This window comes from Aphelocoma coerulescens, chromosome 5, assembly GCF_041296385.1.
Source record: "Aphelocoma coerulescens isolate FSJ_1873_10779 chromosome 5, UR_Acoe_1.0, whole genome shotgun sequence".
Classification (NCBI taxonomy): domain Eukaryota; kingdom Metazoa; phylum Chordata; class Aves; order Passeriformes; family Corvidae; genus Aphelocoma; species Aphelocoma coerulescens.
This window is the reverse complement of record NC_091019.1, coordinates 34,491,914-34,509,537: the sequence shown is the minus strand read 5'-3', so window position 1 is coordinate 34,509,537 and position 17,624 is coordinate 34,491,914. Positions and strand designations below refer to the sequence as shown.

The window sequence follows — 17,624 nt, the reverse complement described above, 5'->3', positions numbered from 1 at the left end:
TGATATCTTCAAAGTGTCACTGTGCTCAAGGGCAGAAAATAAATTTTAAAATGCACTTTATATTTAAAAACAGTTTTGAATATCTTTGAAGCATGGTATTAACTGAAATGAAAAGGCATAGATACAGACTTGCTATGGATGCACACACAGAGAGTTCCATGTTTCACTAGCCTTTTCATGGTCAGCAAAGTGTCTCTTCACCGTTGCAATTTCTTCATCTCCTATACTATAAGAATCATCAGGTCTATGGGTGTCTTAGGAATTTTTAATGTGATTGATGATTTCATACCTCAGCAGGTATCTTAAGGTAATCTCTATCCATGGAGGAGTTTTATTTTTGTCTACATCATTCCAAGCTCACTTCTTCTTATTTTCCTTGTGTAAAACACAGTCACTGGGTTGTATTTATATGACTTCTCTGTTTCTGAGTAGAGGATAGCAGATCCTAAAGCCAACATGCTATACTTCAAATATATGAGACTGTGGTGTCAGCTACTAAATTAAAATTTCTTGGTTTTGTATAAACCAAAGTTCCAGCTTCCCACAACTGAGCACATAACAAGTTTGTTTATTAATAAAGTACTCAAAGGTTCACATGGAAGCGGTGTCTGATGTCTTCTAATATTGGTATTAATTTCTAATAATTAATATGCTGATATTCCTTTAAAACATGTCAAAAGCTAGTGACCATGTTTGAGAATATGGCCATTTGAATATCTGTCCTCTTCGTGGATTTTTTTTTCAGTTTTATTTATTGCTTCGTGTAAGCACCCTTACATGTAAGTGTCCTTTTTTTAGAGACGCTGTTGGGTTAATTCTGTAATTTTCCTTCTCTAGGACTTTAGTTTTCTATTAGTAAACTAAAAGCTTACAAAAGTACAAGGGTGTGATCTATAATTGAATCTTTCCCACAAAATAATTTGCCTGGTTTTTTCTATTTTATTATTTTGCTATATCAAACTGTGAAGAAAATTCAGCTTGTTCAGGGTGTTCTTATGTAGTGGGTTGAACCACCAAACCACGACACCTTATATTTAAGATGTTCTTTTCTATTTCTGTTTTGATAGCTGTACCATCAAAGCATTGTAGTTTGGCTGTATGTTATACCATGGATTTCACAGTTTTTTGACCATTGCTACCAATTTAGTTGTGCTAAATAAGTTAGAATCTTGTTTCAGAGCATGAAGCAATGTTATCCACTAAACAGCAGCTACTGTGGGGGAAATGAAGAGAAGATAGAACTGTAACCTGTCTTTAAGATGTTATGTCCTAGGTAAAGGTAGATGTTGGGAGACTGGACAGATTGTGCATTTGAGAAAATTTGTGTTAGGAAGTAAGGACGGAAGGTTGTGCATGATTTTCCATCTGATTCCCTGTTTGGGAAAAGGACTAAAAAGACAAGAATTTTCAGACTCTGCTTCCAGACTTCTCAATGCCCACTGCATATGGACTGCTTATGAATAAAAGCCACCAGCCTGTTTGGAACGGCTGTTTTGCTGACATGACCAAAAGGGAAGGCCTCAGCCTCCGGCCATTATCATTACCATTTTACTCTTTTCCTGCCTGCCTGCTACATGGGCTTCCCTTTGCAAATTTTTTTTTTTTTCTATCTTCTGCGCAGACTGATTCATTCTTCTCATGCCTGGGAAAATCTCAACAGGAAAATGCACAAGATTGATGAGGAAGAGAAGGCAGTTACATTGGATCTTTTCTTTGCTTATTCTGAAACATTTTTTTCCTTTCTGTTCAAGGCAGTTGTTATTTCTGTGGTGTTGGTTAACACTTTTTATATTTATAGAGTCCTGACTTTTATAACTTTCTATAGGAATCTTCACAGTGCTGCTAACAGTACTTCATCCCAGCTCTTTGTCTTTCCCTATTTTACACAACCAAGAGAAAATTCTGTAGCTTATTTCAGTTGAGAATTTAGCAACAACATTTCTTGGCAGAAAAAAATGAGGAGATATTCCTACCCAATTTTGGTTTCATTTTTTTTCTTATCCTTATACTTGTTCACTCACTTTGCTATTTAATCTTTGATTGCAGGCCACTAAAGAAGTAATAGAGCGAGAAGCCCCAGGGATGGCACTGGCAATGCTGATGGGATCACTTAATGTTACTCCTCTGGGCATGCTCTCTAGGTAAGAGTACTTCCTTCAAAATATGAGATGAACTCTTTCCATAGAATTACGTATTGTTATCCAATGACTGTGCGCAAATCATTGAAGATTGCCATTGTTATCAAGACTTGAAGTCTTATCTTCAGAGAAGTGGCCAAATTCAAGTAATGGTAATTGCATAGTTTAATTTAATTCCCTCTGTTGTATCTATTAGAGACTGTATCCTCCTGTATTTTCTATGCCACGTTATTTGTAATATTGATGCACACTCTTAAACAGCTGCCTTTTCATTCTAGAATTGTGGTGTCTTGGTGGTGAGGGAAGAATTTTTCTGTATTTTGTTCATCAAGTATTAAAATGTTTTGTTGGCAAAAAAATCCCTTTGATAAAGACAAATGTGTTGTACTGTCCTATGTCTGGAGGAATATCATTAATTTATCTCTCCAAGTACCTGGAATGCATGCACATCTGTGTGCTTTTCTTGAAAGCGCACATAATACTTTTGCAGTTCTTAAGCACTTTCACTTACTTTTGCATTCTCTCTTGAGAAATTTTTGGCAGCTCCATTTCTCTCTTGAGCCACTAGGTCTGATTACTGGCGACTGAAATTTGAGTTTCATCCTGCTGGTTTAGTCCTTTTTTTATTATTGGTTGGTTGTACTGGTCATTTAGCTTATAATGCTCAGAAATATTTAAAGCAGAGTAGAAGAGCCAAGAAGACAACTACTAAAGGAGCTATCTGCCAAACACAATTCCACCTCATTTTTATTCTTCTGTGGACAATTATTATTTCCTTTGTTTTAAATCTGCCATAAACTGTAACCCACGTATGAGATTTGCTGGATTGAGTTTGTACTCTGTAAGCTTGACTACTGCAAGAGGAGTAAATGAACACATTTCTTTAATTCAGGCTCATCTCTGTGCTGCAGTAGAGCATTCCTCAGCTACCTGGAATTCTTTCTAAACTGAGGGCACATAGTGTGAAAGAAGGCAATATGAGAAAAGAGAGGTTAGGAGTCAGTCAATATTCAAACTACCAGTGGAAAACAACACTTCAGACTGGCTTGAATATGATATCAAAAGTTCATTTAGTGGCACAAAAACAATCTCTGTGCTATTTACTTGTGAGCATTGTGACAGCTGTTGCAGAAATACTTGCTACCCTGCTAAAAAATGCCATGCAACCAATAAATGATATTAATCACTGAGAATTATTTGTATAAGAAGAAATCCAGGGAAGTTGGCTACCCAACAAACCATGTAGTTTGGCTCAAAATTTTTGCTAATGCCATAACTGGAAATGATTTTCTTTTCTGTACTGTCTTCACTAATAGCTGATATTTTTGTTCAATAAAGAGAATGTTACACAGTTTCTCTTAACTGTAACCTCCATATCTTTGTGGTTTAGTTTTCTCCTTTTACAATTTTCTTATCCTTATATCCCAGCCCTGGGTTTTTCACCTCAGCTTTTGTAAACAGTGGAAGCAACCTCAAGACAAAATTCAGTAATTTAATTTCTTTTTTTTTAATTATTATTTAGCTAAAATGTTGAATAGTCAAACTCTAGACAACAGAAAGCATTTGGAACTTGAGTGTTCAGCCTTGCATCAACACCAAAGGAATTTCTAAAACACAAAAAAAAAAAACCAAAGAAACTTCTATCTTTGATAGTTGGTCTTGCCTTTTCTTAAGGGAGAGGGAAAAACTCTTAGGAAGAATTATATATGAATTGCATAAGTACAATTTTCACTTGAGAATTACTTCCTTCTCTGCTTTTCTTGTGTTGAATCTTTAAATAAAAAGGACATATTTGAATTAATGCAACAAGCATGACTTAGGGTTTTTTTGCTGGCCAGGGACATAATGTTTGACACAGTCAATTACATTGCAAAGGAACCATGTGTATGACCAAATAGGGACTATATCAAATAATGTACTGGATGCAAGTAAACAATGGAATTCAGGGAGCTACACAGGTCTAAATAAAGATGGAAATCTAGCCAGTGTTTATACTATCAAATGCATGTTAGACACTGTAAATCTCGTGTTATGCTTTTTCAGCTCAGCTTATCCCAAGTTCTTTTGTGAGAACATAATCAGAAAATATATTGAAAATTAAGTTTGCAAAATCTGATAAATCATAGAATTTGTCTTAAATGCTTTCCTTTTGTTTTGGTAGTAGAGATAGTTTCATACAAGAAATTCAGTCTGTGTTTCTTTCTTTTCAGGCCTGTGTGTGGAATCAGAGGGAAAACTCTCATAATTAATCTTCCAGGTAGCAAGAAAGGGTCACAGGTAAGAAAGGTTCTTACTGATCTGCTAGGAAGGAACTATGATGAGCACTTCTCGCTGTTTTGAATGGTAGAAAGTGCCCACTACAACAAATTTTACAAAAATGAATTGAAATGCATATTCATGTTAAGTGACCACACCATCACTCTCAGTCAAGGACCATACAATTCCAGTCTGATTCAATGGTGTTATGTGCACACCAGGACAACATTACATGTAGCACAAGAGAGCACTCACTTGAGCAGGCAGTTCTAATGAAGAGTCTAATTATCTCTTGCACATTCCCTTTCTTCTCTAATTAGCTGTACCTTATCTCTGGGTTGTCTCCAGCTTCCAAGAAATCATACTTTTTCACACAGAAGTGAAAGGAATGCCTAGTATATGGTAGAACTTGCTGCAGCATGTGGAACATTCCCAATTTTGCTCAGCAAGAGGGAAGAAAGGGAACATAATTTTTAGGAGTTTCAGGATGTTTTTGAATCTTCTCTGGATGGGTATATCAGACTTTTCAGTCTTTATACAGTTTATTTTCTTCCTGCATTTTACTCAGTTTGGACAGAAAAGTTAGAATTTTTGTCTTTATTCATGCTTGCTTTCTGACTGCATAGCTGAGAGAAACACAATTAAACTCCAGCAGGGATTTTTGTGTGCATCTGTGAGTAAGGCTAGATCTTTCACTAATTTCTTCGTAGTTGGCTGATAGAAAAACAGTCTTCTCCATACAAATACTGCTAAACTGAATAGTGATCTGTACAACCTAACACAAAACTGCTGAGGTAGGTCCCCCATCAGTCACAAGAATCTATTTCTTCAGGGCTCAGACTATGTCTGGCCTTGTTAATAAACGTCTTCACCTCTGGCCTCTAACAAATGCATACCTGGTACACATCTCCTGAACCTGTAGTACCCAGGCACAGAACAGGCAGTACTAATGTGTTTAGGAGCACAGCCCTGAAGTCACTGCTTCTTGAAAGACTTCTGTCATTCACATTTATGTGGGCTGTCACCTGGAAGTTGAAGAGGAAATGTTTTGAGTACTATGATATTAAGCAGCTACCATAAGTTTTCAGATACACTGTTGACATGTTTCAGTTCAAGGACCCAGTGTGAGCTCTCCTATGATTCTCCCATTCCTTACAGCGTTTTTAGGAAATCTAGCGAGGCTGTAATTTAAAGGAAATTTAAAAGCCTTCTAAACACACAACAGGCATTGGAGGATGGTGAGGTGGGAATATACCTCCTTGAAATTCTTCCATTTATAAGTAGGAAGTCATATGTATGTAAATGTATTTAACACAGCACTGGCCCCACATTTTAAAGAACTGATGCGCCAATAAGAAGGTTATTCCACAAGTGAATACTTCTTTTGCTGAATTATGAGAGATGAAATAGCCTAAAATCTCTAATGGTTTTTATTGTGTTCAGTAGCACTCCTAACCTACAGGAACAATTGTCATTTTCTGTCCTGAGGCAATCAGACTTTGAAGATAGGTAAATTGCAGAAAGCAAATGAGGAAAGGAAATGAAAAAGTATTAATAAGTATTTTAACAATAGTTTGATATAGGGTAAGTAATAGAAAAGGTAATTCTGCTGGAAAAGAAAAAAATCTTATTATTGCACCATACAAGCAAGCTTCTGAAAAACTGATTTTTATTTGTTCCTGTCATGATGATACTCTGTCCTGTCACAATTTCTTTTAGTATGAGACATCTTCAAAGTGCCAGATTTCAGCAAAGACTTTTAAGATGATGTCATGGGTTAGCAAGCATAGTCCTGGAAGTGAATACTACAGATGAATAGTAGAGAAAATTGGTCCATTAAAGGCTGAATCTCAAGAACCAAAAAGGACAGATTGTTACCAGAAATTTCCCTCATTTTTCCTTTTACCACTTGGTAATTTCCTTTTCATTGTATAAATACGATTATATGAGAAGCTTTTTATAAGCTTCATGATATTGCAGCAGTATACATATTTCTTTAATATAATATTAAAATATTAATGGAAAATGACAGCAGTGTAAATGCATCATCTCAAAAATGGACTGCATGCCAAACATATTTTTACCAGAGAACACATGTGGCATGTACCATTGAATCCAGATCTGTAGAATACTTCCATTTTTTAAGTCTGGCAAAAGATAGTTTATATTATGGAAGAGACCAAAGTGTGAAATTACCAGATGTTAATTAAAATCATTTGGTCTTTAACAATTTTTATTATTGTAGTAACAATTGCCTAAACCAATGAATTTCATTTGTAACATGAGCTTTTAGAGGACCTACTGGGAATCTGTGCATCAACAGTCAAGCCAACAAGGCTTTATTTCAGTGGCAGGAGTGGGGAACATGCTTCTCTGATTAGTCAGTTATTAATGTACTTTTTCACAATTATTGCTCAGTTCAGAGATTACTGTTCTCGTTTCTCACTTACTTGAGGTCTGCGTCTTTGCTAAAGTAATGATGGTTATGTGCTTCATTATTTTAACCCATTTTAAAAGTAATACTGTGGAGGCCCAACAACTCTGCAGTTTGCAGTTACATATAAGTCATAATCTTTATTATCTTTACAAATATGTTTTAATATACATTCATTATATACAGCATTTGTACTCAACCAGCTTACTCCAGTTCTTCACAGTACCAACTTGAATGTTTAAATTCACAAATGACTTATCATTCATTACTCTTAAAGAAGCAAATGAAAGATGTGTTCTTATTTAGAAGCTTTGAGGAAATACAATGCTTGTGAGTCATGTCTTACTTACAAAGTGGCATATATAAACTCCAGTAAATTCTGATGGATTTTTTCCTTTTTATTTTGTTTACATAGTCATATTTATTTATTGAATATATTTATTTCATTATCTGGTTTTGAACTTATTTTTTATTTTCTGGGTGCTCTAAAATGTCAGAATACATTTTTTTAAATCATTTTTTAAATGAAACAAAACTAAAGTGCCCCAAAAGTAATAGCACCAGCTTTGTCTGTCAACTTGTGTGTTCCTGACTGCATTGCCATGGCAATTAATCCTTGTGACCCTGCCATCATTTTCCAATACTTTAATGTTTATATGCAGTCTCGTCAAATGAGATAAGAAAACTTTTTGTTGAGGTGCCTGGGAGGAGATTGAGAGAAATAGTCATAAATTGAATGAGGTACCTTCCAGATGGATGAAAAGAAATGGAAAACCAAAACAAAACTGAAAAAAAAAGCCCGAACACTTTGAGGGTAATTAAGCATTAAAGCACATTTTCAAGAAGGGTTGTGCAGTCTCTGTTCTTGGATTATTTTTCAAGACTTTACTGAACAAGCCTTAAGAAGCCTGAGTTTCATACTGACCCTGATCTGAGCAGGCAGCTGCAGCACATGACGTCCTGAGGTCCCACTTGATTTGATGAACACCAGTGTATTTTAGCAGTATAGGTAGCTATATATGGTAGCTATATGTATGCCCATTATAGAACAAGAGCAATTGCATGGCCTCTGCAGTTTTGCTTTCTCCAGCCATCTAAAATAAATTTTAATTGTTTTTGAGGTTATAGAACAAGGAGAGGTTTGAAAAACTGGTTATTTATGAAATATTTTTTCTGAGCTACATAGAATTATAATGACATCAGTGTAGTTTGTCATTCTTCTAGTATACAATAAGTCCATGAATAAAAAAGGATATAATTATATAAAAGTATAATTATGGAAACCCTTATGAATTGTTCTCTAATTGTGAGGGAGCATAGTAGGAGAGATTTGAAGCTAATATTCCTGCAGGTATATAGTTAATGTTTTTATTCTGCATTTTTGTAGCATTCTGCCAGCTGCTGTGAACTGTTTTCTGTATTACATATTCCCAAAAATTTAGCTCTTGTTTTCTGAAGTTCTAGTACAATATTAGCTTAATTGCAGTAGCCCTGTTTTGAAATTTATGGTATTTGAATGAAAAAAAAAGACAAAAATATATAGAATTGTTACCAGGTCTGTTTCTGAGTTCTTTTTTTACCTTTTAAGTGCAGTTGCATAGGACATGTTATGTTTTATTTATGGTCAGATAGATCATAAAGATGCATCTAAATCCCCAATATATTTAAAGAGCAAATTCCTATTTGCAGCTGCAGGTAACTTTTCACAGTGATTTCTCTTCTCGTTGTGCATAGGAATGCTTTCAGTTTATACTGCCAGCCCTACCTCACGCCATTGATCTTTTGCGGGATGCCATTGTAAAAGTAAAGGAGGTACATGATGAGCTTGAAGATCTACCTTCACCACCACCTCCTCTTTCTCCTCCTCCAACCACCAGCCCTCACAAACAGACAGAAGACAAAGGAGTGCAGTGTGAGGAAGAGGAGGAAGAGAAGAAGGATAGTGGAGTTGCCTCAACAGAGGACAGTTCTTCTTCACATATAACAGCAGCAGCCATTGCAGCTAAGGTGAGTCTGGCTTCTTCCCTTAAGAGACCATTCAGTTTCTGTCTGAGGCACTTTCCACCAATATTCATTTGCATCTTAAGACTATACATTGATGTCTTCATGTCAAACAGATATATTTTAGGTACATTTTGTAGAAGTAGACCTTCATAAAAATATATTAATTCTGTGCCAGTAGGTGATTTCAAATTCCAGTGGGAGACATATTATTTATTATTGTGGTATTAACATATGTTTTATGATACCATTCTGATGTGCCAGACTGGTCTTAGTAGCTTTTTTTAAATTCCAAGTACTCACACGCCTGAACATGCAAAGTTCAGTAGGCGGCATGTTCAGGAATCACAACAAAATTTTCCAGCCCATAGTATCTAATTTGAAATTAAAATGTTAATTTCTGAAAACAGCAATAAAAGTATGACAGACAGGTAGCATACTAAGTAATAAACTATCCAGATTACTGTATTCCCATGTGCCTGTCTGCATAAGAGATGTGAAATTCTGCCAACAAACTAGATATCATATTGTCTTTATAGCCTTGCTTTAACTAGTAATCATACATCAGCCTTACTCAAACTAAAATAATAAAGTGGAAAAAGAAATAAAAGAAATAATAAAAGAAAAAAATGAGGCAACACTTGTAAATAATTTCAGTTCAAATTTTAAATATTTTCCCAAGAATTATTCTATTATTTGAAGCAATATATAAATATTTACCTCAGTTTTATGTGTTCAGTTTTCGAATGGAATGATAATGTATCCCTGTGTGTTTGGAAACAGTTTTTTCCAAACTGCTTTGTTCTATGTCTACTCCACAAGTTTTGCTTTTAATTCCTATTATGAGAATTGAAAGTCTAAGTAAATCAAAATTATATTAAACAATTTGTAAACCAAAGCACCAACATTCTAACTCCAGAAATATGAATTCAGGTCTGAGACATCTTGACATTTCTAAGACAGCTGCAGCTGGAGATCATCTCCCAATATACAGAAAATCCTGATTACATATGTCTTTGCAGGGATGAATTAAGGTAATTATTGTTTGCAAGTATCAGTTTTTATTAATGCAAATTTTAAATTGTTTAATTTCTTTTGATACAGGCAAAGATAAATAATATGTGCCATTTTTAAAAACAGGAAATACCTGACATCTCAACTGTCTGTGTTCATATGAGCTTGGCATTTCAGTGTCACAGTTTTCACCTCATTCGTTTTTGGTCATTTGCTTGTACAGTTTCATGTTTTCCTCTCACTGTACTCATAGCTGTTATGTGTTGTGCATTAGAAGCATCCATCCTATACCAGTCCAACTGTTATCATGGCTAAAGGTCAACAGCCCATCCCTGGTCTCATCAATTACTGCCATCATGCAGCAGGCAGTGCAGGAGAACTGGTAAGAGACACTTCCAAGAGGCTTTTGCACTAACACTAACTAAAAAAGCTCTGCCTGCCTCCTAGTCTGTGTATGAACAGACAGTGTTATTTATTTTCTTCTAACAAAGACACATCAGTGCTATCTTTTAGAGCACATGTTACAGAAAATATCTGTTTAAGATAAAGAGCTAAACAAGGTAAAGGTCATGTGTGTTGTCAGTTTGAATCATTTAACTGCTGAGATAATAATTGCTATAAAGCCTATGTTTCTGATTAGTCATTGGCTTTATCATCTAATAGACTCAATAATTGAGTATAATTAAAATAATCTCCTAAAATTACTGCATTAGAGCTATGAAATTGTAACTTTTCCCCCTTTGTCTTGCTTTGCTGCTTTTCTCTCAGTAGTTTTTTTGTCAATACAACATTTGTGCTGGGTGTTCATAGTTTGCTTTCATCACTTGCAGTTTCTCCCTCATTTTTTTTTCCTGTTTAGAATTTCTCAAAAACAGAAGACTTCAGGAGTCAGCAAACACTGGACTTATTATAAATTACTGGGTTTTAGTGAATAGTAGAAAACTATTTCAATGAATGGTTAAAAAGGACCTGTTCCTTTAGGCAAATAGTAATTTTAACCATCAGTCAAATAGCCTAACACCTCTGTACTTAAAACATGATTCTGTGTCTCTTGAGAAGTCACTTAGGAAATGTGAACACTTTAAAGTTCACCCACGTGATGATAAAGCTATATATAGCTTTATAATACATATAGATACATACATACATATATACCCCCATTTCTTGTAGTAGCTCTTTCTTTTTTTGATTTGAGGTTGCTGGACTAGAATTTGCACCATATTCTTCAGTATCAGTAGAACAGTGAATTTAGCCTCTATGAAGAACACTGTTAAACTGTCATCCATGTTTCTGTGTTCTTTTGCAGATTACTCTTGAGCTATTGCTTTATGCATTCTATAATCCAAATCAGATCTTCAGACTCAGAGCAGAAAGTGGTTAGTTTTTGGCAGGTTATTGGGTTTTTTAAGTTGTCCTTTCTGTATGTTTTAAGACATTTTTTTCTCTTGTATAGCAGTCATAGTAATTGCCATCTACAGATTGTTTTCTTACCTCACCATCATTGTCAATCTTTGTTTCAGTTCTGAGCGAAAGAATAAAAAACTCATATCTTTTCCTTTTTCCCCTTCTTGTCAATGCTCTTGTCGAAGTTCTCTAATATGAAAACACAAATATTTAAACCAAAATAAAAGTACTTCAGAGAAAAGCCAGTCAGATAAAAATTGTAGAAGCAATGACTGATGGATATGGTGAATATCTTTCTCTGTCACTTCATTAATTTCTCATTCATTTCTGTCTTCATCAGTATGTTACAACAGGTTTTCCACTCCAACTAGTGCAAACGGAAATTATTTTCACTAAGAACTAAGAATTTTACTGTACCCCATTTAAAGTTTTGAGATCTCTACTCTGTATTCAATTTATTTGAAGCAGGAAAATTAATAAAAAATTTTAGGGAGACACATCATAAATACTCAATGTGGCTTAGTGAAAGTTAAAAGAACAATCTATCCAAAATACAATAATATTCCTGCCTTACTTCATTTCAGGTTATTCATTTCAGGACATGCAGGAATTTCTCACGGGTTTATTAACCTCTTTAACAGTTAACAAGAAGTCACCTTGATTAGAGACTTAGATTGCCTAAATTCAATTTTTTAATAGTAAAATTCAAAAACTTAGTAAATGTAGGTGAGAAAAATGAGAAATTCCCCATGTCACATTATATTTGTATGTATTTCTGTTCATGGAATAGACATACCTTCTAGGTACCAATAGTACCTTCAGTGAATTCAGCAGGTTGTAATGGTTTAAAGAACGCTAGTGCTGCTTTTAGCAATACAGCACATTCCACTTTCATATTAGAAAAAGAGCAAAATTTGTAACTGTGAACTAACTTAATGCTCTCAGTGAGAATTTTTTCTCTAGAACTTAGAGTTCTAGATAAGTTTATATATGAATTATTTTTTGATAATTGCATTTTATGTAAAAGTAGTGATTTGGAAATAATTTTCATTGAAATTAAATGCCTGTGATCATCTTTTCCCTTTATCTTCAACTTCCTTTTCTGATTAATATCCTTGCTGAATTTTTACTTAAATTCTAATTTTCTCACAGGCAAAAATTAGTATTACACATGCAGTTCAGGGGAAACTGGGATTGTCTCAGTCACTTTATTGTAGAGAGAGGTATCAGATAAAAAAAGGTGGTATCAGATAAAATTTTAGAAGCAATGATTGCTCAATATGATGGGAAATTTAAAAAAAGTTTCTTGCCTGAAGTGTATGAGGTAGTATGAAATATCTGGTTACTCTAAAGTACCCAGAGTAAATCTAGAAAGACCTGGATCATGATATAATTTTCAAAAGCAATATTGTTATTTGTTTTGTGGTGTCTAGGAGTACATAAAAGGGGTAATGGACCCATACACAGTCATATCAAGATGTGTGCAGCTTTTTATCAGAGGAGAGTAAAGAAAAGATATCTTATTTGAAGACTTGAAACTATTTGTTCTTTGTCTTTTTTTATCTTATGCCTGTCTCAAAAAAATTTTTTGCTGTATTTTCCTTAGGCATGGAGATTAAAAGGAAGCACTGAAAGTTGTAGGGAGTATCTATGCCAATATAAAACCTAGGGATGTCAGCCTGTTTTGCAGTTTAACGAATTTAAGATGGGAATTCAGGACAAAAAGTGGATAGAAGGGAAATCATGCTTCTCTCTACAAACCATTTGAACGTTCAGAATATCATTGATTCAGTTTACCTCTAAGATACATCTCTGAGATGTGATTTGCAAATCAGAATATTCCATGTAGAGGCCAGTTAAGCACTGTTTCTGAAGAGGAAGATATCCCCAGCATGGTTGTCCATCGTGAAAAGAAACTTTGCTGACTTCATAATTTACAATGGAAATTGTAGCATGAGTTGCTTAGCCTTGAAAGGTCCTCTGAGGAGAGCTGACAAAAACTGACTGGCAAAAAACACTGTTAAGTCTACAAACACAGCAGAGCAGAAGGGAGGCAGCTGGTGTCACTCTGAGAACAAAACCTGTTTTCACACTACTTATAAACAAGTTAGAAGAAACTCTTAGCATGGGGAGGAGAGTATATGGTGAAATAAGATCCCCTAGGTATGACCCAGTATGTCTAAGTCAGGGTTGCTAAGTTAGACAAAATCCTTATTTATAGAGGGGAACCAAGGAAGTTGAGGAAGTGGGAAATCACAACCAAAAAACAGTATTTAATGACACAAGTATTAAGATTGGTCATTTTAACTACACTGAGACAAGCAACAAAACTCTCTTAATGTTCTAATACTGTAACACATAGTAAAAGCTAGGATTCAAGCTTGTTCCTGGAAGGACATACTTTCCTGTGGCTTCTGTCTGCCCTAAATTCTTGGTAGGCATGAATGCTCAAAATGCCTGGGTGCAGAGTGGGTAACAGCATCTCTGTTTATTAAAAAATCCTGTCTGGAAATGCCCAACATTCATGATTTGACTTGTCATTGAATCTTCCTTTCTTCCTTCCTTTTATTGTCTGCTACTGCCATTTTCCCTAGAAACAGGGGTTCTTCTGATGGTTCTCTCAGAACTTGAACATCAGGCTCAATTAAGAAATTCTTAATGAGGAGAAAGATCTTAAAATATGCATGTGTATATACATTCCTTCAAAGATCTCAATGTCTACATTTTCTGGTTAGTTGTGATAGAATTTTCCCAGGATTTTCCCTCAGTGAAGCCGTGCTGGCTGCTTCAGATCACCTCCCTGTCCTCCATATGCCTTAGCAGAGATTCTAGGAGGATCTGTTCTGTGATCTTCCCAGGCACAGAGGTGAGACTGACAGGTCAGTAGTTCCCAGGGTCCTCCTTCCTACCCTTTTTTAAGATGGATACAATGTTCCGTTCTTTCTCTTCATCTCTCTGCTTTGACTTTTCCAATGCCATGGACAGTGGTTTAGCAACTACATTAGTCTATTCCCTCAGAACTCTGGGATGCATCTCATCAGGCCCCATAGACTTATGTACGTCCAGGTTCCTCAGGTGGTCATGAACCTGATCGTCCCTTACAGAGGGGCTTAATCATCCCTCTGGCTTGAGGTCCATCCATTCAAGAAGTAAGAGAAGAGAGGTTGCCAGTGAAGACGGAGGCAAAAAGTTGTTGATTGCCTCAGCCTTTTCCTCATCCGTTGTTACCAGTTTGCCAGTTGTGCATCAGGAGGGATATGCTTTCCTAACTGGCACTCTAATATATTATGTGGGAAGTAAAAAAAAGACTGAATTTTTATTTTTCTCCTCAGAATGTGTTTTAAACCAAGTGTTGGCTTTGGATGGTGGTTTCTAATGCTTTTGCCTTTACACGCTCCAGAGTGGCCTATAGCTTTTGTAGCACAAACCTTACACTGAGAATTTTTGTAGCTGAAATAAAATCTTCATAAAGGAATAAAGAGTATTTACTCACTGCATGACATTTCTTTAGAGGGGTTCAGTCAATTGCTAGCAAATAGTTTTCTTTTCAGAGTATTGTGCCGTAGTTAGTGAATGGAAAGTCTGCCTCCCTTCGTGCCATGGTAGAAATCATTGTTGGTCATTGTTGGGTTTGAAACAAAGGCGTAAAAGGAAACCATTATTTTCTTATTATTTCTTGTTGTAGTATCTTTGATTCATAGGTTTTTCAGGACAACTAGTACGTTCTATGCAACTTCAGTTAGAATGTGACCTTATATATTTGTTAGGTATTTGTTACTGAAATTAGGAGACTATGCCATTAACCACTGCCAAGCACTGAGTATTAGGAGGTGTGCAAGCTGAGGAGTGGGTTATTCCTTGTTTTTGAGGTAAGGTTTTAAGGAAGTTTTACATACAGAATATTTTTTGCTGTTAATTCCATCCCTCTTCTTTTTAAGATTCCAGATTCCATCATCTCTCGTGGTGTTCAGGTTCTCCCACGTGATACAGCCTCCCTCAGTACTACTCCTTCAGAATCTCCTCGTGCCCAAGCCACCTCTCGCCTCTCCACTGCATCCTGCCCAACACCAAAAGTAAGTAAATTTATGCCTTGCAAGCTCCATGCTCAGCCTTGTAATCTATCAGATTAATGTATTGCCTCTGCTGAACAAGGTTGGTTCGCATGCAAGGGTTTTGTCATTCTATATAATAGAGAAATGCAGGACAGTGTAGCTTGTCCCATGTGTACTGTTGCACAGTTTAACATGTGGGTCCACCAACACCTTATGGTTACTGAAGTTTCATGTTATCTCTTGCAATATCAATCATGAATGTGAAATTGTTAGCACCTTGAATGTATTTAATATCCTTTAGTGTCCCCAGGAACATAGATAATCCTGCCACTGAGTAACAACATTAAGCAAGTAGTATTTTGTCAAAAAAATGTATGTGCAAATTTCTAGCCTGGGCTGGGGCAGATCTGTGCCCCACTTTATTATTGTTCAGTTTAAGACTTTCAAACCAACTGGCTTTGCTCAAACTTAGATATTTGCTGCCTGACATTTGGAAACAAAAACCAGCCTAAATTCAATAGAAAGAAAGTTTTAATGCCAACCTTGTGGGATTATTATTCAGTTCTTAGTGATTAGACTATACTATTTAATCATTGAGGTGAACTCTATATGTTCTCTTTTTATCAAACTTAAAATAGCATACATTAAAAACTAAGCAAATTGACCAGTGGCAAGGCCTGTAATGTTTACCTTCAGCAGAATTCCTTTCAGCAGAAGGAAACTGTCTAAATTCACTTTGTGCGTTCACATCACAAAGACCTTCTATGGCACCAGATGCTGACATACTAATAAACCAGTAGCAGATGACAAATAATAACATTCTTCCTTATCTAACTCGTGATCCTTGAAGATTATTCTGCTAGCTAAAATGATTGCCAGCATCTGCTAGTTATTCTCTCCTACTGTCTCATTCTTTTCTGTGAGCAAAAAAGATGTATTGGCAACCACCCATAGAAATATTTTGGTTTAACCTATGGGATTGTTTTATGCAGTACTTACTACCTTCACTGTAATAGAATCAAAATTATTCTGATAGACAGTAAACTCGAGCTTCATTATATAGTCTACTTTTCTTAAGCTTGTTCAGTGAATTCTATCTGTAAGCATCTCCTTCACTTTTTTCCTAAAAAATTGTCTTGTCTGACAGCTTAAAAATAAAAACACTGAGCTTTTTACATTAGAACGCTCAGAGCAGAAGAGCAAGACAAAACAGAGAAACTGCACTGAGCCTTATGCCTGTTGATAAAACAAAATTGGCTGAAGAAAACCAAAGGTGACCAGTAACAGGCATAAATAAGAGACAGCTCTGCTGAAAAATAGCTCTAGAGGAAGCCTGTATGTTTTCAGGAAGTTTATCACAATGGGAAGGAGTAAAGCCTATCTGTTATGAAGCAGAATGGAGTCCTCTAGACTGTCTTGAAAGATTTAGAGATTACAGAAGGAATGTACAAGAAGTTTGAAACAGATTGAAAATCTGAAACTGTGTTTGGGAAATTAGTGGAGATGAGCTCATTTCATAATTAAATCATGATTTGGTATTTCATATTGAGACCTGCTTTTCATGTATTATTGCAAAATCTGGTTTTGTTTAAAATGTGTGAGACCACACCACTTTTATAACAGGAACTGCCATGCAACATCTAGCTAGATTAGATTTTCTGTGATGTATTTTACAGTGGTTTGTTACAAGCTGATATAGGGAAAAATAAAAAAAAAATCCATCTGGAAAATAAACCTGACAGGTGATGGCATCTGTTCCTGTTACTTAGAAATTCAATTTTGCACATAAACTTCTTTACCACTGAGAGAGTTCTTGGTCCATTTTATGTATTACTTTTAAAAAAACAAAGAAACTACACATTATCTTTTTGTTCAGCCCTTTACAGTATCCTCAAGTTCTCAAACATCATCTGAATTTATCAAGAAATATGGTTCATTCAGATTCTTCAAGATTATCAACATGTCTAAATGTCTTCACTTATTCTGTTTTTCCTTCTGGATTCTGGCTTTCTAATAATGCAATATGAAATTAAGTTTACACCGCCCTCTTCCCCACCCATTAATGAGAATAAAAGTAAATTGAACTTCAGCATCCAGGTGATGTTCCAACGTGGGGTTTTTTTGCTTCTTTAATCTGCAAGTGTGTATCTTTTCAATACTCTCACTTACTGGTTTAGGAACTCATTTCAGGGCTCCAAAACATGTATATATGACACGAAGCAAAGATGAGGAAGTGTCAGGGGAAAGAAATTATTTCTTTGATTATACTAATTTTTGGAGTGGTGGTCTAGCCACAGAGCAAGTGGCACTATATTTCTTTGTCAA

The 17,624-nt window shown here is 35.5% G+C and overlaps 1 protein-coding gene across 9 annotated transcripts in view; it reads left to right on the top strand.

Moving 5' to 3' along the window:
- The window catches only part of GPHN (gephyrin), a 280,057-nt gene that overhangs the window by 169,553 nt on the left and 92,880 nt on the right, over window positions 1-17,624 (top strand). For 6 of the 9 annotated variants that reach the window (XM_069017666.1, XM_069017662.1, XM_069017663.1 and 3 more), the window contains 5 exons: window positions 2,047-2,141; window positions 4,349-4,415; window positions 8,563-8,835; window positions 10,118-10,225; window positions 15,186-15,320. In XM_069017666.1, the coding sequence (XP_068873767.1) occupies window positions 2,047-2,141; window positions 4,349-4,415; window positions 8,563-8,835; window positions 10,118-10,225; window positions 15,186-15,320 (678 nt within the window). The remainder of the gene's footprint in view (window positions 1-2,046; window positions 2,142-4,348; window positions 4,416-8,562; window positions 8,836-10,117; window positions 10,226-15,185; window positions 15,321-17,624) is intronic. The other 3 variants (XM_069017668.1, XM_069017667.1, XM_069017665.1) reach the window with 1 other exon arrangement.